Raw genomic sequence first — 26,680 nt, 5'->3', positions numbered from 1 at the left:
AACCCCATCATGGGACCCCAAACCCCATCATGGGACCCCCCCCCAAGGGCCCCCAAACCCCCCCAGGGACCCCCAGACCCCATCATGTGACCCCCCCCAACCCCCCCCCAGGGACCCCCAAACCCCATCATTGGACCCCCCCCAATGGATCCCCCACAAACCCCATCATGGGACCCCAAACCCCATCATGGGACCCTCCCCATGGACCCCCAAACCCCATCATGGGACCCCAAACCCCATCATGGGACCCCCCAGGGACCCCTAAAGCCCATCATGGGACCCCAAACCCCATCATGGGACCCCCCCAAGGGACCCCAAACCCCATCATGGGACCCCAAACCCCATCATGGGACCCCCCCAGGGACCCCCAACCCCCCCCAGGGACCCCCAAACCCCATCATGGGACCCCCCCAGGGACCCCAAACCCCATCATGGGACCCCCCATGGGACCCCAAACTCTATCATGAGACCCTCCCAGGGACCCCCAAATCATGGGACTCCCCCCAGAGACCCCCAAACCCTCCCAGGGACCCCCCCGCAAACCCCATCATGTGACCCCCCCCAAGGCCCCCCCAATCCCCCCCCAGACCCCCCCAGGGCCCCCCCCCACCCCATCACGTGACCCCCCCCTCTCCCCCCCCCGCAGCCCCCCCGCTCCGCCCCCCTCCCTGCGGGAGCTCGTGGGGCGGCTGGACCCCCCCCGGCTGTGGGGCCGGTTCCTGCGCCCCCAAACCCCCCAGGGACCCCAAACCCCACCATGGGACCCCCCCCAATGGATCCCCCACAAACCCCCCCAGGGACCCCCAGAACCCATCATGGGACCCCCCCCAAACCCCACCCAGGGACCCCCAAACCCCATCATGTGACCCCCCCCAAACCCGCCAGGGACCCCCAAACCCCATCATTGGACCCCCCCCATGGACCCCCAAACCCCATCATGGGACCCCAAACCCCATCATGAGACCCCCCCCATGGACCCCCAAACCCCATCATGGGACCCCCAAACCCCATCATGTGACCCCCTCAGGGACCCCCAAACCCCCCCCAAGTGCCCCCCAAACCCCATCATTGGACCCCAAACCCCATCATGGGACCCCCCCCAATGGATTCCCCCCAAATCCCATCATGGGACCCCCAAACCCCATTATGCGACCCCCCCAGGGACCCCCCAACCCCATCATTGGACCCCAAACCCCATCATGGGATCCCCCCCAAACCCCCCCAGGGACCCCCAAACCCCATCATGTGACCCCCCCAGGGCCCCCCCCCAGACCCCATCACGTGACCCCCCCCTCTCCCCCCCCCCCCCCGCAGCCCCCCCGCTCCGCCCCCTCCCTGCGGGAGCTCGTGGGGCGGCTGGACCCCCCCCGGCTGTGGGGCCGGTTCCTGCGCCCCCTGCTGCACGAGCGCGTGCCGGGGGGGGCGGGCAGCCGCGCCGCGCGCCAGGTGAGTGACGTCACTTGGGGGGAGGGGCTGGGGGGTCACGTGATGGGGTTTGGGGGCGGGGCCATGGGGGGGTTTGGGAGGCCCTTGGGGGGGTCCATGGGGGGGGTTTGGGGTCTAATGATGGGGTTTGGGGGTCCCTGGGGGGGCTCATGGGGAGGGTTTGGGGTCCCATGATGGGGTTTGGGGTCCAATGATGGGGTTTGGGGGTCCCTGGGGGGGTTTGGGGGTCCCTGGGGGGGTTCATGGGGGGGGGTTTGGGGTCCAATGATGGGGTTTGGGGGTCCCTGGGGGGGTTTGGGGGTGTCTGGGGGGGTCCATGGCGGGGGTTTGGGGTCCAATGATGGGGTTTGGGGGTCCCTGGGGGGGTTTGGGGGTGTCTGGGGGGGTCCATGGGGTGGTTTGGGGGTCCCTGGGGGGTCTTAGGGGAGTCTATGGGGTTCCTTGAGGGGCGTCTGGGGGGGTTATGGGGGGTCCCATGATGGGGTTTGGGGTCCAATGATGGGGTTTGGGGGGCACTTGGGGGGGGTTTGGGGGTCCCTGGGGGGGTCACTTGATGGGGTTTGGGGTCCAATGATGGGGTTTGGGGGTCCCTGGAGGGGTCTATGGGGCGGTTTGGGGGTCCCATGGGGGGATTTGGGGGTCTCTGGGGGGGTCACATGATGGGGTTTGGGGGTCCATGGGGGGGGTCACATGATGGGGTTTGGGGGTGTCTGGGGGGGGTCCATGGGGGGGTTTGGGGGACCCTTGGGGGGGGGTCCCATGATGGGATTTGGGGTCCCATGATGGACTTTGGGGTCCCTGGGGGGGTCCCATGATGGAGTTTGGGGGTCCTGGGGGGTTTGGGGGTCCCTGGGGGGGTGTCCCATGATGGGGTTTGGGGTCCCATGATGGGGTTTGGGGTCCCTGGGGGGTTCCATGGGGGGGTTTGGGGGTCTCTGGGGGGGTCCCATAATGGGGTTTGGGGTCCAATGATGGGGTTTGGGGGTCCCTGAGGGGGGTTTGGGGGTCTCTGGGGGGGTCACATGATGGGGTTTGGGGTCCCATGATGGGGTTTGGGGGTCCCTGAGGGGGTTTGGGGGTCCCTGGGGGGGATCCCATGATGGGGTTTGGGGGTCCCTGAGGGGATCCCATGATGGGGTTTGGGGTCCCATGATGGGGTTTGGGGTCCAATGATGGGGTTTGGGGGTCCCTGGGGGGGTCCCATGATGGGCTTTGGGGGTCCCATGATGGACTTTGGGGTCCCTGGGGGGGGTCCCATGATGGGGTTTGGGGGTCCCATGTTGGACTTTGGGGTCCCTGGGGGGGTTTGGGGGTCCCATGATGGAATTTGGGGGTCCCTGGGGGGATCCCATAAGGAATTTGGGGGTCCCTGGGTGGGTCCCATGATGGGATTTGGGGGGGTCCTATGATGGTGTTTGGAGGTCCCTGGGGGGGGTCCCATGATGGGGTTTGGGGGTCCCATGATGGAATTTGGGGTCCCTGGGAGGGGATCCCATGATGGACTTTGGGGTCCCTGAGGGGGGTCCCATGATGGGGTTTGGGGTCCAATGATGGGGTTTGGGGGTCCCTGGGGGGGTCCCATGATGGGCTTTGGGGGTCCCATGATGGACTTTGGGGTCCCTGGGGGGGTTCCCATGATGGGGTTTGGGGGTCCCTGGGGGGCTCTGGGGGTCCCTGAGGGGGTTTGGGGGTCTCTGAGGGGGGTCCCATAATGGGGTTTGGGGTCCCATGATGGAATTTGGGGTCCCTGAGGGGGGGATCCCATGATTAGGTTTGGGGTCCAATGATGGAATTTGGGGTCCCTGGGGGGGGTCCCATGATGGACTTTGGGGTCCCTGGGGGGGGTCCCATAAGGAATTTGGGGTCCCTTAGGGGGGGATCCCATGATGGGGTTTGGGGTCCCATGTTGGACTTTGGGGTCCCTGGGGGGGGGATGTCCCATGATGGGATTTGGGGTCCCTGAGGGGTCCAATGATGGGGTTTGGGGGTCTCATGATGGGGTTTGGGGTCCCTGGGGGGGGTCCCATGATGGGGTTTGGGGGTCCCATGTTGGACTTTGGGGTCCCTGGTGGAGGTCCCATGATGGGGTTTGGGGGTCCCTGGGGGGCTCTGGGGGTCCCTGAGGGGGTTTGGGGGTCTCTGAGGGGGGTTCCATAATGGGGTTTGGGGGTCCCATGTTGGACTTTGAGGTCCCTGGGGGGATGTCCCATGATGGGGTTTGGGGGTCCCATGTTGGACTTTGAGGTCCCTGGGGGGGTCCCATGATGGGGTTTGGGGGTCCTGGGGGGGGTCCCATGATGGGGTTTGGGGGTCCCATGATGGAATTTGGGGTCCCTGGGGGCTCCCATGATAGCGTTTGGGGTCCCATGTTGGACTTTGGGGTCTCTGGGGGGGATCCCATGATGGGGTTTGGGGTCCCATGATGGAATTTGGGGTCCCTGGGGGAAGGGGAGTCCCATAAGGAATTTGGGGGTCCTTGGGGGGGATCCCATGATGGAGTTTGGGGGTCCCATGATGGAATTTGGGGTCCCTGAGGGGGGGATCCCATGATGGGGTTTGGGGTCCCATGATGGACTTTGGGGTCCCTGGGGGGGTTTGGGGGTCCCATGATGGGGTCTGGGGATCCCTTGGGGGGTCCCATGATAGGGTTTGGGGGTCCCATGATGGAATTTGGGGTCCCTGGGGGGGGATCCCATGATGAGGTTTGGGGTCCCATGATGGGGTTTGGGGTCCCTGGGAGGGGTCCCATGATGGGATTTGGGGCTCCCATGATGGGGTTTGGGGTCCCTGGGGGGGGTCCCATGATGGGGTTTGGGGGTCCCTGGGGGGCTCTGGGGGTCCCTGAGGGGGTTTGGGGGTCTCTGAGGGGGGTCCCATAATGGGGTTTGGGGTCCCATGATGGAATTTGGGGTCCCTGAGGGGGGGATCCCATGATGGGGTTTGGGGTCCCATGATGGAATTTGGGGTCCCTGGGGGAAGGGGAGTCCCATAAGGAATTTGGGGGTCCTTGGGGGGTCCCATGATGGGGTTTAGGGGTCCCTGCAGGGGTTCCCATGATGGGCTTTGGGTTCCCATGATGGGGTTTGGGGTCCCATGATGGACTTTGGGGTCCCTGGGGGGGTTTGGGGGTCCCATGATGGGGTCTGGGGATCCCTTGGGGGGTCCCATGATAGGGTTTGGGGGTCCCATGATGGAATTTGGGGGTCCCTGGGGGGGTCCCATCACCAACCCCCCATTTTCCCCCCCCCCCCCAGCACATCCTTCGCTCTCTGGGCTCTCTGGGCGCCTCTTGGCACCTTGAACTTGACCCCTTTGTGGCCGTGACCCCTCGGGGACCCGTGACCTTCACCAACGTGGTGGCCACGTTGGCCCCCGGCGCCCCCCAGCGCCTGACCATGGCCTGTCACTACGACACCAAGGTGCTGCCGGGGGGGGGGACAATGGGGGGGACAATGGGGGTGACAATGACAATGACAATGGGGGGGACGCCCTTTGTGGGCGCCACCGACTCGGCCGTCCCCTGCGCGCTCCTGCTGGAAATGGCGGCGGCGCTCGACGGGCCCCTGCGGCGCAGCAAGGACAAGGTGGGTGACACCCCCCCCCCCGGACGCCTGGGTCCCTTCTGGATATGTGGGTGACACCCCCCCAGCCCGGATGCCTGGGTCCCTTCTGGATATGTGGGTCGAACCCCCGCCCCGGACGCCTGGGTCCCTTCTTGATATGTGGCTCCAACCCCCACCCGGATGCCTGGGTCCCTTCTGGATATATGGGTGACACCCCCTCCCGGATGCCTGGGTCCCTCTTGGATGTTTGGTTCCCCCCCGAACGCCTGGGTCCCTTCTTGATATGTGGGTGACAACCCTTCCCTGGATACCTGGTTCCCAACCCCGGACGCCTGGGTCCCTCCTGGATATGTGGGTGACATCTCCCCCGGACGCCTGGGTCCCAACCCCGGACGCCTGGGTCCCTCCTGGATATGTGGGTGACATCTCCCCCGGACGCCTGGGTCCCAACCCCGGACGCCTGGGTCCCTCCTTGACACATGGGTGTCACCTGGATGTTTGGTTCCCCCCCCGGACGCCTGGGTCCCTTCTGGATATGTGGGTGACACCCCCCAGCCCGGATGCCTGGGTCCCTTCTGGATATGTGGGTGACATCCCCGCCCCGGACGCCTGGGTCCCTCCTGGATATGTGGGTGACACCCCGGATGCCTGGGTCCCTTTTTGATATGTGGGTGACACCCCCCAGCCCGGATGCCTGGGTCCCTTCTTGATATGTGGGTGACACCCCCCCCGGATGCCTGGGTCCACCCCCGGACACCTGGGTCCCAACTCAGGACGCCTGGGTCCCTCCTGGATGTTTGGTTCCCCCCCGAACGCCTGGGTCCCTTCTTGATATGTGGGTGACACCCCCTCCCGGACGCCTGGGTCCCTTCTTGATATGTGGGTCCAACCCCCCGGACGCCTGGGTCCCAACCCCGGATGCCTGGGTCCCTCCTGGATATGTGGGTGACACCCCCCAGCCCGGATGCCTGGGTCCCTTCTGGATATGTGGGTGACATCCCCACCCCGGACGCCTGGGTCCCTCTTGGATGTTTGGGTCCCAACCCCGGACGCCTGGGTCCCTCCTGGATATGTGGGTGACACCCCGGATGCCTGGGTCCCTTCTTGATATGTGGGTGACACCCCCCAGCCCGGATGCCTGGGTCCCTCTTGAATGCCTGGGTCCACCCCCGGACGCCTGGGTCCCTCATGGATGTTTGGTTCCCAGCCCCGGACGCCTGGGTCCCTTCTTGATATGTGGGTCCAACCCCTACCTGGACACCTGGGTCCCTCCTTGATATGTGGGTGACACCCCCCCCGGACGCCTGGGTCCCACCCTCGGACGCCTGGGTCCCTTCTTGACACCTGGGTCCCTCCTGGATGTTTGGTTTCCCCACCCCGGACGCCTGGGTCCCTCCTTGACACATGGGTGTCCCCTGGATGTTTGGGTCCCAACTTGGATGTTTGGGTCCCCCCCGGACGCCTGGGTCCCTTCTGGATATGTGGGTGACACCCCGGACGCCTGGGTCCCTTCTGGATATGTGGCTCCAACCCTCACCCGGACGCCTGGGTCCCTTCTTGATATGTGGGTGATACCCCCCGGACGCCTGGGTCCCTCCTTGATACATGAGTGACACCCTCTCCCGGATGCCTGGGTCCCTCCTGGACATGTGGGTCCCCCTGATGTTTGGTTCCCCCCCCGGACGCCTGGGTCCCTTCTTGATATGTGGGTCCAACCCCCCGGACGCCTGGGTCCCAACCCCGGATGCCTGGGTCCCTCCTGGATATGTGGGTGACACCCCGGATGCCTGGGTCCCTTCTTGATATGTGGGTGACAACCCCCCCCGGACGCCTGGGTCCCTTCTTGATATGTGGGTGACAACCCCCCCCGGACGCCTGGGTCCCTCTTGAATGCCTGGGTCCACCCCCGGACGCCTGGGTCCCTCATGGATGTTTGGTTCCCAGCCCCGGACGCCTGGGTCCCTTCTTGATATGTGGGTCCAACCCCTACCTGGACACCTGGGTCCCTCCTTGATATGTGGGTGACACCCCCCCCGGACGCCTGGGTCCCACCCCCGGACGCCTGGGTCCCTTCTTGACACCTGGGTCCCTCCTGGATGTTTGGTTTCCCCACCCCGGACGCCTGGGTCCCTCCTTGACACATGGGTGTCCCCTGGATGTTTGGGTCCCAACTTGGATGTTTGGGTCCCCCTCGGACGCCTGGGTCCCTCTTGGATGTTTGGGTCCCCCCGGACGCCTGGGTCCCTCCTGGATATGTGGGTGACAACCCCCCCCGGACGCCTGGGTCCCTCTTGAATGCCTGGGTCCACCCCCGGACGCCTGGGTCCCTCCTTGATGTTTGGGTCCCAACCCGGACGCCTGGGTCCCTCCTGCATGTTTGGGCCCCTACTGGACACATGGGTTCCCCCCCGGACGCCTGGGTCCCTTCTTGATATGTGGGTGACACCCCCCCCGGACGCCTGGGTCCTTCCTTGATACATGAGTGACACTCTCTCCCGGACGCCTGGGTCCCTCCTGGATGTTTGGTTCCCCCCGGACGCCTGGGTCCCTTCTTGACATGTGGGTGACACCCCCCGGACGCCTGGGTCCCTGATATCTGGTGTCCCCAGATTTCCTGTCCCCCTGATTTCCTGTCCCCCTGATTTCCTGTCCCCCCATTTCCCATCCCCTGATTTCCTGTCCCCCTGATTTCCTGTCTCCCCATTTCCCATCCTCTGATTTCCTGTCCCCCCATTTCCCATCCCCTGATTTCCTGTCCCCATTTCCTGTCCCCCTGATTTCCTGTCCCCATTTCCTGTCCCCCTGATTTCCTGTCCCCCCATTTCCCATCCCCTGATTTCCTGTCCCTATTTCCTGTCCCCCTGATTTCCTGTCCCCCCATTTCCCATCCCCTGATTTCCTGTCCCCCTGATTTCCTGTCCCCCCATTTCCCATCCCCTGATTTCCTGTCCCCCCATTTCCCATCCCCTGATTTCCTGTCCCCATTTCCTGTCCCCCTGATTTCCTGTCCCCATTTCCTGTCCCCCTGATTTCCTGTCCCCCCATTTCCCATCCCCTGATTTCCTGTCCCTATTTCCTGTCCCCCTGATTTCCTGTCCCCCCATTTCCCATCCTCTGATTTCCTGTCCCCCTGATTTCCTGTCCCCCCATTTCCCATCCCCTGATTTCCTGTCCCTATTTCCTGTCCCCCTGATTTCCTGTCCCCCCATTTCCCATCCCCTGATTTCCTGTCCCCCTGATTTCCTGTCCCCCCATTTCCTGTCCCCCTGATCTCCTGTCCCCCCATTTCCTGCCCCCTGACATCTAGTGTCCCCTCCTTTCCTGTCCCCCTGACATCCGGTGTCCCTGGTTCCCGCATCCTGATGTCTGGTGTCCCCTCCTTTCGGGTCCCCCTGATCTCCAGTGTCCCCTCCTTTCCTGTCCCCCTGATCTATCTCCGGTGTCCCCTCCTTTCCCATCCCCTGACATCCGGTGTCCCCAGTTTTCAGGTCCCTCTGACTGGTGTCCCCTCCTTTCCTGTCCCCCTGATTTCCTGTCCCTATTTTCCTTCCCCTGACATCTGGTGTCCCCTGATTTCCCTTCCCCCTGATCTCTGGTGTCCCCTCCTTTCCCATCCCCCTGATCTATCTCCAGTGTCCCCTCCTTTTCTGTCCCCCTGATCTATCTCCAGTGTCCCCAGTTTTCGGGTCCCCCTGACTGGTGTCCCCTCCTTTCCTGTCCCCCTGATTTCCTGTCCCCATTTCCCGCCCCCTGACACCCGGTGTCCCCTCCTTTCCTGCCCCCTGACACCTGGTGTCCCCTCCTTTCGGGTCCCCCTGACACCCGGTGTCCCCTCCTTTCCCGTCCCCCTGATTTATCTCTGGTGTCCCCTGATTTCCCGTCCCCCTGATCTCCGGTGTCCCCTCCTTTCCTGTCCCCCTGATTTATCTCCGATGTCCCCTGATTTCCCACCCCCTGATCTCTGGTGTCCCCTGATTTCCTGTCCCCCTGATTTCCTGTCCCCCCCATTTCCCATCCCCTGATTTCCTGTCCCTATTTCCTGTCCCCCTGATTTCCTGTCCCCCCATTTCCCATCCCCTGATTTCCTGTCCCCCTGATTTCCTGTCCCCCCATTTCCCATCCCCTGATTTCCTGTCCCCCTGATTTCCTGTTCCCCCATTTCCCATCCCCTGATCTCCTGTCCCCCCATTTCCTGCCCCCTGACATCTGGTGTCCCCTCCTTTCCTGTCCCCCTGACATCCGGTGTCCCTGGTTCCCACATCCTGATGTCTGGTGTCCCCTCCTTTCCTGTCCCCTGATTTCTCTCTGGTGTCCCCGGTTTCGGGTCCCCCTGACACGCGGTGTCCCCTGATTTCCCTTCCCCCTGATCTCTGGTGTCCCCTCCTTTCCTGTCCCCCTGATCTCCTGTCCTCATTTCCTGTCCCCCAGATCTCTGGTGTCCCCTCCTTTCCCATCCCGCTGATTTATCTCCGGTGTCCCCTGATTTCCCACCCCCTGATCTCTGGTGTCTCCTGATTTCCTGTCCCCCTGATTTCCTGTCCCCCCATTTCCCATCCCCTGATTTCCTGTCCCTATTTCCTGTCCCCCTGATTTCCTGTCCCCCCATTTCCCATCCCCTGATTTCCTGTCCCTATTTCCTGTCCCCCTGATTTCCTGTCCCCCCATTTCCCATCCCCTGATCTCTGGTGTCCCCTGATTTCCTGTCCCCCTGATTTCCTGTCCCCCCCATTTCCCATCCCCTGATTTCCTGTCCCCCTGATTTCCTGTCCCCCTGATTTCCTGTCCCCCTGATTTCCTGTCCCCCTATTTCCTGTCCCCCTGATTTCCTGTCCCCCTGATTTCCTGTCCCCCTGATTTCCTGTCCCCCCATTTCCCATCCCCTGATTTCCTGTCCCTATTTCCTGTCCCCCTGATTTCCTGTTCCCCCATTTCCCATCCCCTGATTTTCTGTCCCTATTTCCTGTCCCCCTGATTTCCTGTCCCCCCATTTCCCATCCCCAGATTTCCTGTCCCGATTTCCTGTCCCCCTGATTTCCTGTCCCTCCATTTCCCATCCCCTGATTTCCTGTCCCCCTATTTCCCATCCCCTGATTTCCTGTCCCTATTTCCTGTCCCCCTGATTTCCTGTCCCCCCATTTCCCATCCTCTGATTTCCTGTCCCCCTGATTTCCTGTCCCCCCATTTCCTGTCCTCCTGATCTCCTGTCCCCCCATTTCCTGCCCCCTGACATCTGGTGTCCCCTCCTTTCCTGTCCCCCTGACATCCGGTGTCCCTGGTTCCCGCATCCTGATGTCTGGTGTCCCCTGATTTCCTGTCCCCCTGATCTCCAGTGTCCCCTCCTTTCCTGTCCCCCTGATTTATCTCCGGTGTCCCCTGATTTCCCACCCCATGATCTCTGGTGTCCCCTGATTTCCTGTCCCCCTGATTTCCTGTCCCCCTGATTTCCTGTCCCCCCATTTCCCATCCCCTGATTTCCTGTCCCTATTACCTGTCCCCCTGATTTCCTGTCCCCCCATTTCCCATCCCCTGATTTCCTGTCCCCCTGATTTCCTGTCCCCCCATTTCCCATCCCCTGATTTCCTGTCCCCCCATTTCCCATCCCCTGATTTCCTGTCCCTATTTCCTGTCCCCCTGATTTCCTGTCCCTCCATTTCCCATCCCCTGATTTCCTGTCCCCCTATTTCCCATCCCCTGATTTCATGTCCCTATTTCCTGTCCCCCTGATTTCCTGTTCCCCCATTTCCCATCCCCTGATTTCCTGTCCCCCTGATTTCCTATCCCCCTGATTTCCTGTCCCCCCATTTCCCATCCCCTGATTTCCTGTCCCCCTGATTTCCTGTGCCCCCATTTCCTGTCCTCCTGATCTCCTGTCCCCCCATTTCCTGCCCCCTGACATCTGGTGTCCCCTCCTTTCCTGTCCCCCTGACATCCGGTGTCCCTGGTTCCCGCATCCTGATGTCTGGTGTCCCCTGATTTCCTGTCCCCCTGATCTCCAGTGTCCCCTCCTTTCCTGTCCCCCTGATCTATCTCCGGTGTCCCCTCCTTTCCCATCCCCTGACATCCGGTGTCCCCAGTTTTCAGGTCCCTCTGACTGGTGTCCCCTCCTTTCCTGTCCCCCTGATTTCCTGTCCCTATTTTCCTTCCCCTGACATCTGGTGTCCCCTGATTTCCCTTCCCCCTGATCTCTGGTGTCCCCTCCTTTCCCATCCCCCTGATCTATCTCCAGTGTCCCCTCCTTTTCTGTCCCCCTGATCTATCTCCAGTGTCCCCAGTTTTCGGGTCCCCCTGACTGGTGTCCCCTCCTTTCCTGTCCCCCTGATTTCCTGTCCCCATTTCCCGCCCCCTGACACCCGGTGTCCCCTCCTTTCCCGCCCCCTGACACCCGGTGTCCCCTCCTTTCCTGCCCCCTGACACCTGGTGTCCCCTCCTTTCCCGTCCCCCTGATTTATCTCTGGTGTCCCCTGATTTCCCACCCCATGATCTCTGGTGTCCCCTGATTTCCTGTCCCCCTGATTTCCTGTCCCCCTGATTTCCTGTCCCCCCATTTCCCATCCTCTGATTTCCTGTCCCCCTGATTTCCTGTCCCCCTGATTTCCTGTCCCCCCATTTCCCATCCTCTGATTTCCTGTCCCCCTGATTTCCTGTCCCCCCATTTCCCATCCCCTGATTTCCTGTCCCCCTGATTTCCTGTCCCCATTTCCCGCCCCCTGCCACCCGGTGTCCCCATTTTTCGGGTCCCCCTGGCACCCGGTGTCCCCAGTTTCCGGTCCCCCTGACTGGTGTCCCCTGGTTTGGTGTCCCCAGGCGCGGGTGACGCTGCAGCTGCTGTTCCTGGACGGGGAGGAGGCGTTTGGCGCCTGGAGCGCCGCGGACTCTCTGTACGGCGCGCGGCACCTGGCGCGGCACATGGCGGCCACGCCGCACGGATCCGGCACGCAGCTCAGCGCCATCGTGCGTCACGGGGCCACGGGGGGGCCCCATGTCCGTCCTGGTGTCCCCGTGTCCGTCCTGGTGTCCCCATGTCCACCCTGGTGTCCCCATGGCCACCCCCATGTCCCCATGGCCACCATGTCCATGTTGGTGTCCCCATGGCCATGTTGGTGTCCCCATGGCCATCTTGATGTTCCCAAGGTCACACTGATGTCCCCATGGCCATGTTGGTGTCCCCTTGTCTGTCCTGGTGTCCCCATGTCCGTCCTGGTGTCCCCAAGGCCATGTTGGTGTCCCCATGGCCACACTGATGTCCCCATGGCCACCATGTCCATGTTGGTGTCCCCATGGCCATCCTGGTGTCCCCCTGTCCGTCCTGGTGTCCCCATGGCCACCCCCATGTCCCCATGTCTGTCCTGGTGTCCCCATGTCCGTCCTGGTGTCCCCATGTCCGTCCTGGTGTCCCCATGTCTGTCCTGTTGTCCCCAAGGCCATGTTGGTGTCCCCATGGCCAGCCTGTTGTCCCCATGGCCACCATGTCTATCCTGTTGTCCCCATGGCCATCTTGATGTCCCCAAGGTCACACTGGTGTCCCCATGTCCGTCCTGTCGTCCCCATGGCCGTCCTGTTGTCCCCATGGCCGTCCTGGTGTCCCCATGGCCGTCCTGGTGTCCCCATGGCCATGTTGGTGTCCCCATGTCCGTCCTGTTGTCCCTATGTCCATGTTGGTGTCCCCATGTCCATCCTATTGTCCCCATGTCCATCCTATTGTCCCCATGTCCCTGTTGGTGTCCCCATGTCCCTGTTGGTGTCCCCATGGCCATGTTGGTGTCCCCATGTCCGTCCTGTTGTCCCCATGGCCACCATGTCCATGTTGGTGTCCCCATGTCTGTCCTGGTGTCCCCATGGCCATGTTGGTGTCCCCATGTCCCTGTTGGTGTCCCCATGGCCACCATGGCCATGCTGGTGTCCCCATGTCCATCCTGTTGTCCCCATGTCTGTCCTGTTGTCCCCATGTCTGTCCTGTTGTCCCCAAGGCCATGTTGGTGTCCCCATGGCCATGTTGGTGTCCCCATGGCCATGTTGGTGTCCCTATAGCCATGCTGATGTCCCCATGGCCATCCTGTCATCCCCATGTCCATGTTGGTGTCCCCATGTCCATGTTGGTGTCCCCAAGGCCATGTTGGGGTCCCCATGGGCATCCTGTTGTCCCCATGGCCAGACTGGTGTCCCCATGTCCATCCTGGTGTCCCCATGGCCAGCCTGGTGTTCCTATGGCCACCATGTCCATCGTGGTGTCCCCATGGCTGTCCTGGTGTCCCCATGGCTGTCCTGGTGTCCCCATGTCCATGTTGGTGTCCCCATGGCTGTCCTGGTGTCCCCATGGCCATGTTGGTGTCCCCATGGCCAGCCTGTTGTCCCCATGGCCACCATGTCTATCCTGTTGTCCCCATGGCCATGTTGGTGTCCCCATGGCCATCTTGATGTCCCCAAGGTCACACTGGTGTCCCCATGTCCGTCCTGTTGTCCCCATGGCCATGCTGATGTGCCCATGGCCATGTTGGTGTCCCCATGGCCATCCTGTTGTCCCCATGTCCATCCTGTTGTCCCCATGGCCGTCCTGTTGTCCCCATGGCCGTCCTGGTGTCCCCATGGCCGTCCTGGTGTCCCCATGGCCATGTTGGTGTCCCCATGTCCGTCCTGTTGTCCCTATGTCCATGTTGGTGTCCCCATGTCCATCCTATTGTCCCCATGTCCATCCTATTGTCCCCATGTCCCTGTTGGTGTCCCCATGTCCCTGTTGGTGTCCCCATGGCCATGTTGGTGTCCCCATGTCCGTCCTGTTGTCCCCATGGCCACCATGGCCATGTTGGTGTCCCCATGGCCATGTTGGTGTCCCCATGGCCATGTTGGTGTCCCCATGTCCGTCCTGTTGTCCCCATGGCCACCATGTCCATGTTGGTGTCCCCATGTCTGTCCTGGTGTCCCCATGGCCATGTTGGTGTCCCTATAGCCATGCTGATGTCCCCATGGCCACCCTGGTGTCCCCATGGCCATGTTGGTGTCCCCATGTCCATGTTGGTGTCCCCAAGGCCATGTTGGTGTCCCCAAGGCCATGTTGGGGTCCCCATGGGCATCCTGGTGTCCCCATGTCTGTCCTGGTGTCCCCATGGCCATGTTGGTGTCCCCATGTCTATCCTGTTGTCCCCAAGGCCATGTTGGTGTCCCCATAGCCACCATGGCCATGTTGGTGTCCCCATGGCTGTCCTGGTGTCCCCATGGCTGTCCTGGTGTCCCCATGGCCATGTTGGTGTCCCCATGTCCGTCCTGTTGTCCCTATGTCCATGTTGGTGTCCCCATGTCTATCCTGTTGTCCTCATGTCCGTCCTGTTGTCCCCAAGGCCATGTTGGTGTCCCAATGGCCATCCTGTGGTCCCCATGGCCACACTGATGTCCCCATGGCCACCATGGCCATGTTGGTGTCCCCATGGCCATCTTGATGTCCCCAAGGTCACACTGGTGTCCCCATGTCCGTCCTGTTGTCCCCATGGCCATCTTGATGTCCCCAAGGTCACACTGGTGTCCTCATGGCCATGTTGGTGTCCCTATGGCCACATTGATGTCCCAATGGCCATGTTGGTGTCCCCATGGCCACCACCATGTCCTCATGGCCACCATGTCCATGTTGGTGTCCCCATGGCCACCCTGGTGTCCCCATGGCCACCCTGGTGTCCCCATGGCCACACTGATGTCCCCATGGCCACCATGTCCATGTTGGTGTCCCCATGGCCATCCTGTGGTCCTCATGTCCGTCCTGGTGTCCCCATGTCCGTCCTGTTGTCCCCATGGCCATGTTGGTGTCCCTATGGCCACATTGATGTCCCAGTGTCCATGTTGGTGTCCCCAAGGCCAGCCTGGTGTCCCCATGTTCATCCTGGTGTCCCCATGTTCATCCTGGTGGCCCCATGGCCACCCTGGTGGCCCCATGGCCATGTTGGTGTCCCTATGTCCATCATGTCTGTGATGGTGTCCTAATGGCCATGTTGGTGTCCCCATGGCCATCCTGTGGTCCCCATGGCCAGCCTGGTGTCCCCATGTCCGTCCTGTTGTCCCTATGCCCATGTTGGTGTCCCCATGTCTATCCTGTTGTCCCCATGGCCACCCCCATGTCCCCATGGCCACCCCCATGACCCCATGGCCACCATGTCCATGTTGGTGTCCCCATGTCCATCCTGGTGTCACCATGTCCGTCCTGTTGTCCCCATGGCCATGTTGGTGTCCTCATGGCCATGTTGGTGTCCCCATGGCCACCATGTCCATCCTGTTGTCCCCATGTCCATCCTGTTGTCCCCATGGCCATCCTGTGGTCCCCATGGCCATCCTGTCATCCCCATGGCCATGTTGGTGTCCCCATGGCCATCCTGTCATCCCTATGGCCACCACCATGTCCCCATGGTCACCATGTCCATATTGATGTCCCCATGGCCATGTTGGTGTCCCCAAGGCCATGTTGGTGTCCCCATGGCCATGTTGGTGTCCCCATGTCCGTCCTGTTGTCCCCATGGCCACCATGTCCATCCTGGTGTCCCCATGGCCATCCTGGTGTCCCCATGGCCATGTTGGTGTCCCCATGGCCGTCCTGGTGTCCCCATGGCCATGTTGGTGTCCCCAAGGCCATCCTGTTGTCCCCAAGGCCATCCTGTTGTCCCCATGGCCATCCTGGTGTCCCCATGGCCATGTTGGTGTCCCCATGTCCACCATGTCCGTGTTGTTGTCCCCATGGCCATGTTGGTGTCCCCATGGCCATGTTGGTGTCCCCATGGCCAGCCTGTTGTCCCCATGGCCAGCCTGTTGTCCCTATGGCCACCCTGGTGTCCCCATGGCCACCATGTCCATGTTGTTGTCCCCATGTCCATGTTGGTGTCCCCAAGGCCATGTTGGTGTCCCCATGTCCACACTGATGTCCCCATGGCCACCATGGCCATCCTGTTGTCCCCATGGCCATCCTGTTGTCCCCATGGCCACCCCCATGTCCCCAAGGCCACCCCGATGTCCCCATGTCCATGCTGGTGTCCCCAAGGCCACCTCCATGTCCCCATGTCTATCCTGTTGTCCCCATGGCCATCCTGTTGTACCCATGTCCCTGTTGTTGTCCCCATGTCCCTATTGGTGTCCCCAAGGCCATGTTGGTGTCCCCAAGGCCATCCTGTTGTCCCCATGGCCATCCTGGTGTCCCCATGGCCATGTTGGTGTCCTCATGTCCATCCTGGTGTCCCCATGGCCGTCCTGTTGTCCCCAAGGCCATGTTGGTGTCCCCATGGCCACACTGATGTCCCCATGGCCATCCTGTTGTCCCCATGTCCATCCTGTTGTCCCCATGTCCGTCCTGGTGTCCCCATGTCCGTCCTAGTGTCCCCATGTCCATGTTGGTGTCCCCATGTCTGTCCTGTTGTCCCCAAGGCCATGTTGGTGTCCCAATGGCCATCCTGTGGTCCCCAAGGCCATGTTGGTGTCCCCATGGCCACCATGGCCATGTTGGTGTCCCCATGGCCACACTGATGTCCCCATGGCCACCATGTCCATGTTGGTGTCCCCATGTCCACCCTGTTGTCCCCATGGCCACACTGATGTCCCCATGGCCACACTGATGTCCCCATGGCCACCATGTCCATGTTGGTGTCCCCATGTCCGTCCTGGTGTCCCCATGTCCGTCCTGTCATCCCCATGTCCATGTTTGTGTCCCCATGTCCATGTTTGTGTCCCCATGGCCATGTTGGTGTCCCCATGTCCATCCTGTTGTCCCCAAGGCCATGTTGGTGTCCCCATGGCCACACTGATGGCCCCATGGCCACTATGTCCCTGTTGGTGTCCCCATGGCCATCCTGTGGTCCTCATGTCCGTCCTGGTGTCCCCATGGCCACCCTGGTGGCCCCATGGCCATCCTGTCATCCCCATGGCCATGTTGGTGTCCCCATGTCTATCCTGTTGTCCCCATGGCCATGTTGGTGTCCCCACGTCCACACTGATGTCCCCATGGCCACCATGTCCATGTTGTTGTCCCCATGTCCATGTTGGTGTCCCCAAGGCCATGTTGATGTCCCCATGTCCGTCCTGTTGTCCCCATGGCCATGTTGGTGTCCCCATGGCCACATTGGTGTCCCCATGGCCATCCTGTTGTCCCCATGGCCATGTTGGTGTCCCCATGTCCACCATGTCCGTGTTGTTGTCCCCATGGCCATCCTGTTATCCCCATGGCCATGTTGGTGTCCCCATGGCCATCCTGTTGTCCCCATGGCCATGTTGGTGTCCCCATGGCCACCATGTCCATCCTGTTGTCCCCATGGCCATTCTATTGACCACATGGCCACCCTGGTGTCCCCATGGCCACCATGTCCATCCTGTTGTCCCCAAGACCATGTTGTTGTCCCCATGTCCACACTGATGTCCCCATGGCCATGTTGGTGTCCCCAAGGTGACACTGGTGTCCCCATGGCCATGCTGATGTCCCCATGGCCGTCCTGGTGTCCCCATGGCCGTCCTGGTGTCCCCATGGCCATGTTGGTGTCCCCATGTCCGTCCTGGTGTCCCCATGGCCATGTTGGTGTCCCCAAGGCCATGCTGTTGTCCCCATGTCCATCCTGTTGTCCCCATGGCCATGTTGGTGTCCCTATGGCCACATTGATGTCCCAATGGCCATGTTGGTGTCCCCATGGCCACCCTGGTGTCCCCATGGCCACCATGTCTATGTTGGTGTCCCCATGGCCAGCCTGTTGTCCCCATGTCCCCATTGGTGTTGGTGTCCCCATGGCCAGCCTGTTGTCCCCATGTCCCCATTGGTGTCCCCATGGCCATCCTGTCGTCCCCATGTCCGTGTTGTTGTCCCCATGGCCATGTTGGTGTCCCCATGGCCATGTTGGTGTCCCCATGTCCATCCTGTCGTCCCCATGTCCGTGTTGTTGTCCCCATGTCCATCCTGTTGTCCCCATGGCCACCATGGCCATGTTGGTGTCCCCATGGCCATCCTGTCGTCCCCATGTCCGTGTTGTTGTCCCCATGGCCATGTTGGTGTCCCCATGTCCATCCTGTTGTCCCCATGTCCCCGTTGTTGTCCCCATGTCCATGTTGGTGTCCCCATGTCCATCCTGTTGTCCCCATGTCCCCGTTGTTGTCCCCATGGCCATGTTGGTGTCCCCATGTCCATCTTGTTGTCCCCAAGGCCACGTTGTTGTCCCCATGTCCATGCTGGTGTCCCCAAGGTGAGGCGGGTGTCCCCATGTCCCCGTTGTTGTCCCCAGAGCCTGCTGGTGTCCCCATGTCCATCCTGTTGTCCCCATGTCCCCGTTGTTGTCCCCATGGCCATGTTGGTGTCCCCATGGCCATCCTGGTGTCCCCATGTCCCCGTTGTTGTCCCCAGAGCCTGCTGGTGTCCCCATGTCCATGTTGGTGTCCCCATGGCCATGTTGGTGTCCCCATGTCCATGTTGGTGTCCCCATGTCCATGTTGGTGTCCCCATGTCCCCGTTGTTGTCCCCAGAGCCTGCTGGTGTCCCCATGTCCATGTTGGTGTCCCCATGTCCATGTTGGTGTCCCCATGTCCCCGTTGTTGTCCCCAGAGCCTGCTGGTGCTCCTGGACCTGCTGGGCGCCCCCAGTCCCGCCATCCACAGCCACTTCCCACAGAGCCACCGCTGGTTCCTGCGCCTCGTGGCCATCGGTGACAACACGGGGACACGGGGACATGGGGGGATATGGAGGGACATGGGGACATGGGGACATGGGGACATGGGGGGACATGGGGGGACAGGGGGACATGGGGACATGGGGGACATGGGGACATGGGGACGGGGGGGAACATGGGGATGGGGGGGACATGGGGGGGACATAGGGACATGGGGGGAAATGGGGACATGGGGGACATGGGGGGACATGGGGGGATATGGGGGGACATGGGGACATGGGGGGGACGGGGGGACATGGGGGGACATGGGGACATGGAGGGGACGGGGGGACATGGGGATGGGGGGGACATGGGGACACGGGGATGGGGGGGACATGGGGACATGGGGGGACATGGGGGGACATGGGGATGGGGGGGACATGAGGATGGGGGGGACATGGGGATGGGGGGGACACGGGAACATGGGGGACATGGGGGGACATGGGGACATGAGGGGACATGGGGAGATATGGGAGGGACATGGGGACATGTGGGGAAATGGGGACATGGGGATGGGGGGGATATGGGGGGGACATGGGGACAGGGGGGACACGGGGATGGGGGGGACATGGGGACATGGGAACAGGGGGGACATGGGGGGACATGGGGACATGGGGGGACATGGGGACATGGGGATGGGGGGACATGGGGGGACATGGGGATGGGAGGGACATAGGGACATGGGGACATGGGGACATGGGGATGGGGGGGAACATGGGGACATAGGGATGGGGGTCTATGGGGGGGACAAGGGGACATGGGGATGGGGGGGACACGGGGACATGGGGGGACATGGGGATATGGGGGGAAATGGGGACATAGGGGACATGGGGACATGGGGGGAAATGGGGGGACATGGGGATGGGGGGGGACATGGGGACATGGGGACATGGGGGGACATGGCGGGGACATGGGGACAGGGGGATGGGAGGGATATGGGGGGGGACATGGGGACATAGGGACATGGGAATGGGGGGACATGGGGGGACATGGGGACATGGGGGGACACAGGGATGGGGGGGACATGGGGATGGGGGGACACGGGGACATGGTGGGGACATGGGGACGGGGGGGACATGGGGACATGGGGGACATGGTGGGGACATGGGGACGGGGGGGACATGGGGGGACATGGGGACATGGGGGACATGGGGGGACACAGGGATGGGGGGGACATGGGGATGGGGGGGACATGGGGACATGGGGGACATGGAGGGGGGGGACATGGGGACACAGGGATGGGGGGGACATGGGGACGGGGGGAACATGGGGACATGGGGGACATGGGGATGGGGGGACATGGGACACGGGGATGGGGGGGACATGGGGACGGGGGGGGACGTGGGGACACGGGGATGGGGGGGACATGGGGGGACATGGTGGGGGGGACAAGGGTATGTCCCCATGTCCCCACTGATGTCCCATGTCCCCATGTCCCCATCACCCCCCATATCCCCAATGACCCCACTGCTGTCCCATGTCCCTCTGTCCCCATGTCCCCACTGATGTCCCATGTCCCTCTGTCCCCATGTCCCTCTGTCCCCATGTCCCCATCACCCCCCATATCCCCCTGTCCCCACTGCTGTCCCATGTCCCCCTATCCCCATGTCCCCACTGATGTCCCCATGTCCCCCTGTCCCCACTGATATCCCATGTCCCCCTGTCCCCACTGATGTCCCCATGTCCCCCTATCCCCATGTCCCCATTGATGTCCCATGTCCCCCTGTCCCCATGTCCCCCTGTCCCCACTGATGTCCCATGTCCCCCTGTCCCCATGTCCCTGTCCCCACTGCTGTCCCATGTCCCTCTGTCCCCACTGATGTCCCCATGTCCCCATGTCCCCACTGATGTCCCATGTCCCTCTGTCCCCATGTCCCTCTGTCTCCATTGATGTCCCCTGTCCCCACTGCTGTCCCCATGTCCCCACTGATGTCCCATGTCCCCATGTCCCCCTGTCCCCACTGATGTCCCCTGTCCCCATGTCCCCATCGCCCCCCATATCCCCAATGACCCCACTGCTGTCCCATGTCCCCCTGTCCCCACTGATGTCCCCATGTCCCCATTGCCCCCATATCCCCAATGTCCCCACTGATGTCCCATGTCCCCCTGTCCCCATGTCCCCAATGACCCCACTGATGTCCCATGTCCCCAATGTCCCCACTGATGTCCCCAATGTCCCCACTGATGTCCCATGTCCCCATGTCCCCAATGTCCCCACTGATGTCCCCAGTGTCCCCACTGATGTCCCCATGTCCCTCTGTCCCCACTGATGTCCCATGTCCCCACTGTCCCCATTGACCCCCATGTCCCATGTCCCCCTATCCTCATGTCCCCAATGTCCCCACTGATGTCCCATGTCCCCATGTCCCCAATGTCCCCACTGCTGTCCCCTGTCCCCATGTCCCCAGTGTCCCCACTGATGTCCCCATTGCCCCCATGTCCCTCTGTCCCTCTGTCCCACTGATGTCCCCATCGCCCCCCATATCCCCAATGTCCCCACTGATGTCCCCATGTCCCCCTGTCCCCACTGATGTCCCCATGTCCCCATGTCCCCCTGTCCCAATGACCCCACTGCTGTCCCCAATGTCCCCACTGATGTCCCCAATGTCCCCACTGATGTCCCCTGTCCCCACTGATGTCCCCATGTCCCTCTGTCCCCCTGTCCCACTGATGTCCCCATTGCCCCCATATCCCCAATGTCCCCACTGATGTCCCATGTCCCCATGTCCCCATGTCCCCAATGTCCCCACTGATGTCCCCAATGTCCCCACTGATGTACCATGTCCCCATGTCCCCAATGTCCCCACTGATGTCCCCAATGTCCCCACTGATGTCCCCATGTCCCTCTGTCCCCCTGTCCCTCTGTCCCCACTGATGTCCCCTGTCCCCACTGTCCCCATTGACCCCCATGTCCCATGTCCCCCTATCCTCATGTCCCCAATGTCCCCACTGCTGTCCCCTGTCCCCATGTCCCCAGTGTCCCCACTGATGTCCCCATTGCCCCCATGTCCCTCTGTCCCTCTGTCCCCACTGCTGTCCCATTGCCCCCAATGTCCCCACTGATGTCCCATGTCCCCATGTCCCAATGTCCCCACTGATGTCCCCATGTCCCCACTGTCCCCATCGCCCCCCATATCCCCAATGTCCCCACTGATGTCCCCATGTCCCAATGTCCCCACTGATGTCCCCATGTCCCCACTGTCCCCATCGCCCCCCATATCCCCAATGTCCCCAATGTCCCCACTGATGTCCCCATGTCCCCGTGCAGAGCGGCGGCTGCGCGCGCTGGGGCTGCTGGAGCTGCCCCCCGGCTCCCAGCCGCTGTTCCGCCTGGAGCCGCCGCCAGGGGCCGTGGAGGACGATCACGTCCCCTTCCTGCGCAGAGGTGACAACACCGCCCCATATCCCCAATGTCCCAATGTCCCCATGGCCCCATGTCCCCATATCCCCATGTCCCAATGGCCCCATGTCCCAGTGTCCCAATGTCCCCATATCCCCATGTCCCCATTGTCCCCATGTCCCAATGGCCCCATGTCCCCAGTGTCCCCATGGCCCAATGTCCTCAATGGCCTAATGGCCCAATGTCCCAATGGCCCCATGTCCAATGTCCCAGTGGCCCCATGTCCCCCAGTGTCCCCATGTCCCAATGGCCCCAATGTCCCCATGTCCCAATGGCCCCATGTCCCCATTGTCCCAATGGCCCCATGTCCCCATGGCCCCATTGTCCCCATCACCCCATGTCCCCATGTCCCCATGTCCCCAATGGCCCCATCTTCCCAATAGCCCCAATAGCCCCAATGTCCCCATGTCCCCAGTGGCCCCATGTCCCAATGTCCCCATGTCCAATGTCCCAGTGGCCCCATGTCCCCCAGTGTCCCCATGTCCCAATGGCCCCAATGTCCCCATGTCCCAATGTCCCCATGTCCCCATTGTCCCGATGGCCCCATGTCCCAATGGCCCCATGTCCCCAATGTCCCCATGTCCTAATGGCCCCAATGTCCCCAGTGTCCCCATGGCCCAATGTCCCAATGGCCCCATGTCCCCCAGTGTCCCAATGTCCCCAATGTCCCCATATCCCCATGTCCCAATGGCCCCATGTCCCAGTGTCCCCATGTCCCCAATGGCCCCATCTTCCCAATAGCCCCAATGGCCCCATGTCCCAATGTCCCAATGTCCCCATGGCCCCAATGTCCCAATGGCCCAATGTCCCAATGTCCCCATGTCCTCATTGTCCCCAATGTCCCCATGGCCCAATGTCCAATGGCCCAATGTTCCCATTGTCCCCATGTCCAATGTCTCCATGGCCCCATTGTCCCCATGTCCCCAATGTCCCCATGTCCCCATTGTCCCAATGGCCCCATGTCCCCATGTCCCAATGTCCCCATGGCCCCATGTCCCCAATGTCCCCAATGGCCCCATGGCCCAATGTCCCCATTGTCCCCATGTCCCAATGGCTCCATGTCCCAATGTCCCCATGGCCCCAATGTCCCCATTGTCCCAATGGCCCCATCTTCCCAATAGCCCCAATAGCCCCAATGTCCCCATGTCCCCAGTGTCCCCATGGCCCAATGTCCCAGTGTCCCCATGTCCCCCAGTGTCCCAATGTCCCCAATGTCCCCATATCCCCATGTCCCAATGGCCCCATGTCCCAGTGTCCCCATGTCCCCATGTCCCCAATGGCCCCATCTTCCCAATAGCCCCAATGGCCCCATGTCCCAATGGCCCCATGTCCCAATGTCCCAATGTCCCCATGGCCCCAATGTCCCCATGTCCAATGGCCCAATGGCCCAGTGGCCCCATGTCCCCCAATGTTCCCCATGTCCCCAATGTCCCAATGTCCCCATCCCCCAATGTCCCCATGTCCCCATCCCCCAATGTCCCCATGTCCCAATGGCCCCATGGCCCCATTGTCCCAAATGTCCCAATGGCCCCATGGCCCAATGTCCCCATGTCCCCATGTCCCCCAATGTCCCCATGTCCCAATGGCCCCATGTCCCAGTGTCCCCATGTCCCCATGTCCCCAATGGCCCCATCTTCCCAATAGCCCCAATGGCCCCATGTCCCAGTGTCCCCATGTCCAATGTCCCCATGTCCCAATGTCCCCATGTCCCAATGGCCCCATGTCCCAGTGTCCCCATGTCCCCACTGTCCCCAATGTCCCCATGGCCCAATGTCCAATGGCCCAATGGCCCATTGGCCCCATGTCCCCCAATGTCCCCATGGCCCCATGGCCCCAATGGCCCAATGTCCCCATGTCCCAATGTCCCTATTGTCCCCATGGCCCCATCTCCCAAATGGCCCCATGTCCCCATTGTCCCAATGTCCCCATGTCCAATGTCCCAATGGCCCAGTGGCCCCATGTCCCCCAATGTTCCCAATGTCCCCATGGCCCCAATGTCCCAATGGCCCAATGTCCCAATGTCCCCATGTCCTCATTGTCCCCAATGTCCCCATGGCCCAATGTCCAATGGCCCAATGTTCCCATTGTCCCCATGTCCAATGTCCCCATGGCCCCATTGTCCCCATGTCCCCAGTGTCCCCATGTCCCCATTGTCCCAATGTCCCCATGTCCCCAATGGCCCCATGTCCCCGTAGCCCCATGGCCCCAATGTCCCCCTGTCCCCATGTCCCCATGTCCCAATGTCCCCATGTCCCCATAGCCCCATGTCCCCATCCCCCAATGTCCCCATGTCCCCATCCCCCATGTCCCCATCCCCCAATGGCCCCATGGCCCCATTGTCCCAAATGTCCCCATGTCCCCATGTCCCCATGTCCCCATGTCCCCATGTCCCAATGTCCCATTGTCCCAATGTCCCCATGGCCCAATGTCCCCATTGTCCCCATGTCCAATGTCCCAATGGCCCAGTGGCCCATGTCCCGCAATGTTCCCAATGTCCCCATGGCCCAATGTCCCCATTGTCCCAATGTCCCCATGGCCCAATGTCCCAATGGCCCCATCTCTAATGTCCCAATGGCCCAGTGGCCCCATGTCCCCCAATGTTCCCATGGCCAATGGCCCCATGTCCCCAATGTCCCAATGGCCCCATTGTCCCCATCACCCCATGTCCCCATGTCCCCAATGGCCCCATCTTCCCAATAGCCCCAATGGCCCCATGGCCCAATGTCCCAATGTCCCCATGTCCAATGTCCCCATGTCCCAATGTCCCCATGTCCCCATTGTCCCAATGGCCCCATGTCCCAATGGCTCCATGTCCCAGTGTCCCCATGTCCAATGGCCCAATGGCCCAGTGTCCCCATGTCCCCCAATGTTCCCATGGCCCCCAATGTCCCCATGTCCCCATTGTCCCCATGTCCCCATGTCCCCAATGTCCCCATGTCCCCATTGTCCCAGTGTCCCCATGTCCCCATGGCCCAATGTCCAATGTCCCCATGTCCAATGTCCCAATGGCCCAGTGGCCCCATGGCCCAATGTCCCCATTGTCCCCAATGGCCCCATGTCCCAATGGCCCCATGTCCAATGTCCCAATGTCCCCATGTCCCCATGGCCCAATGTCCCCAATGTCCCAAACGTCCCCATGGCCCAATGTCCTCAATGGCCTAATGTCCCAATGTCCCCAATGTCCCCATTGTCCCCATGTCCAATGTCCCCATGGCCCAATGTCCCCATGTCCCCATTGTCCCAATGTCCCCATGTCCCCAATGGCCCCAATGTCCCCATATCCCCATGTCCCCATGTCCCAATGGCCCAATGTCCCCATGTCCTCATGTCCCCATTTCCCCATGTCCCCAATGTCCCCATGTCCCCATGGCCCAATGTCCTCAATGGCCTCATCTTTCCAATAGTCCCAATGGCCCCATGTCCCAATGTCCCCAATGTCCCCATGTCCCAACATCCCCATGTCCCCATTGTCCCAATGTCCCCATGTCCCAATGTCCCTATTGTCCCCATGGCCCCATCTCCCAAATGGCCCCATGTCCCCATGTCCCCAATGTCCCCCCGTCCCCACGTCCCCCATATCCCCCCATGTCCCCCATTGTCCCCAATGTCCCCAGTGGCCCCAATGTCCCCATGTCCCAATGTCCCCACACTGCAGGTTGGGGTCCTCACATTGTCCCCAATGTCCCAACGCTGTGTGTCCTGCTACCTGTGTGTTGTCCCCAATGTCCCCAAGCTGCACGTTGGGGTCCCTCTCATTGTCCCCAATGTCCCCAAGCTGCGTGTTTGTGTCCCATTCATTGTCCCCAATGTCCCCAAGCTGCGTGTCTGGGTTGTCCCCAGTGTCCCCAATGTCCCCAGGGTGCATGTTGGGGTCCCTCTGATTGTCTCCAATGTCCCCAACCCACATGTCCGAGCTGTTGTCACTATTGTCCCCAATGTCCCCAACCCACATGTTTCGGGTGTTGTCGCTATTGTCCCCAATGTCCCCAATCCGCATGTCTGGGCTGTTGTCACTATTGTCCCCAATGTCCCCAACCCACATGTCCAGGGTGTTGTCACTATTGTCCCCAATGTCCCCAAGTCCCATGTTTCGGGTGTTGTCGCTATTGTCCCCAATGTCCCCAACCCACATGTCTGGGCTGTTGTCGCTATTGTCCCCAATGTCCCCAAGTCCCATGTTTTGGGTGTTGTCACTATTGTCCCCAATGTCCCCAAGCCCCATGTTTTGGGTGTTGTCACTATTGTCCCCAATGTCCCCAACCCGCATGTCTGGGGTGTTGTCGCTATTGTCCCCAATGTCCCCAAGCCCCATGTTTCGGGTGTTGTAGCGATTGTCCCCAATGTCCCCGCGCGGTGTCCGGGGTGTTGTTACGATTGTCCCCAATGTCCCCGCGCGGTGTCCAGGGTGTTGTTACGATTGTCCCCAATGTCCCCGCGCGGTGTCCGGGGTGTCGTTGCGATTGTCCCCGTTGTCCCCAGGGGTCCCGGTGCTGCACGTGATCCCGCTGCCGTTCCCGCGCGTGTGGCACACGCCGGGTGACACCGAGGACAACCTGCACCCGCCCACCGTGCGCGACCTGGCGCGCGTGCTGCTGGTGTTCCTGGATGAGTTCCTGGACCTGTGA

General features: G+C 61.7%; 1 protein-coding gene across 1 annotated transcript; it reads left to right on the top strand.

Annotated features, from left to right (window-relative positions):
* Nucleotides 1–1,314: 1,314 nt before the first annotated feature.
* On the top strand, nucleotides 1,315–26,680 carry QPCTL (glutaminyl-peptide cyclotransferase like; the record flags this gene model as incomplete). Its single annotated transcript, XM_080364489.1, has 6 exons — nucleotides 1,315–1,446; nucleotides 4,701–5,030; nucleotides 11,814–11,960; nucleotides 18,553–18,652; nucleotides 21,924–22,040; nucleotides 26,535–26,680. Coding segments are annotated over 6 exons (972 nt in total), but the record flags the coding sequence as incomplete, so codon positions are not given.

Source organism: Nesoenas mayeri (genome assembly GCF_963082525.1).
Source record: "Nesoenas mayeri genome assembly, contig: SCAFFOLD_172, whole genome shotgun sequence".
NCBI classification, from domain to species: Eukaryota; Metazoa; Chordata; class Aves; order Columbiformes; family Columbidae; genus Nesoenas; species Nesoenas mayeri.
The sequence above is the reverse complement of the archived record's forward strand: the minus strand, read 5'-3'. Positions and strand labels throughout refer to the sequence as shown.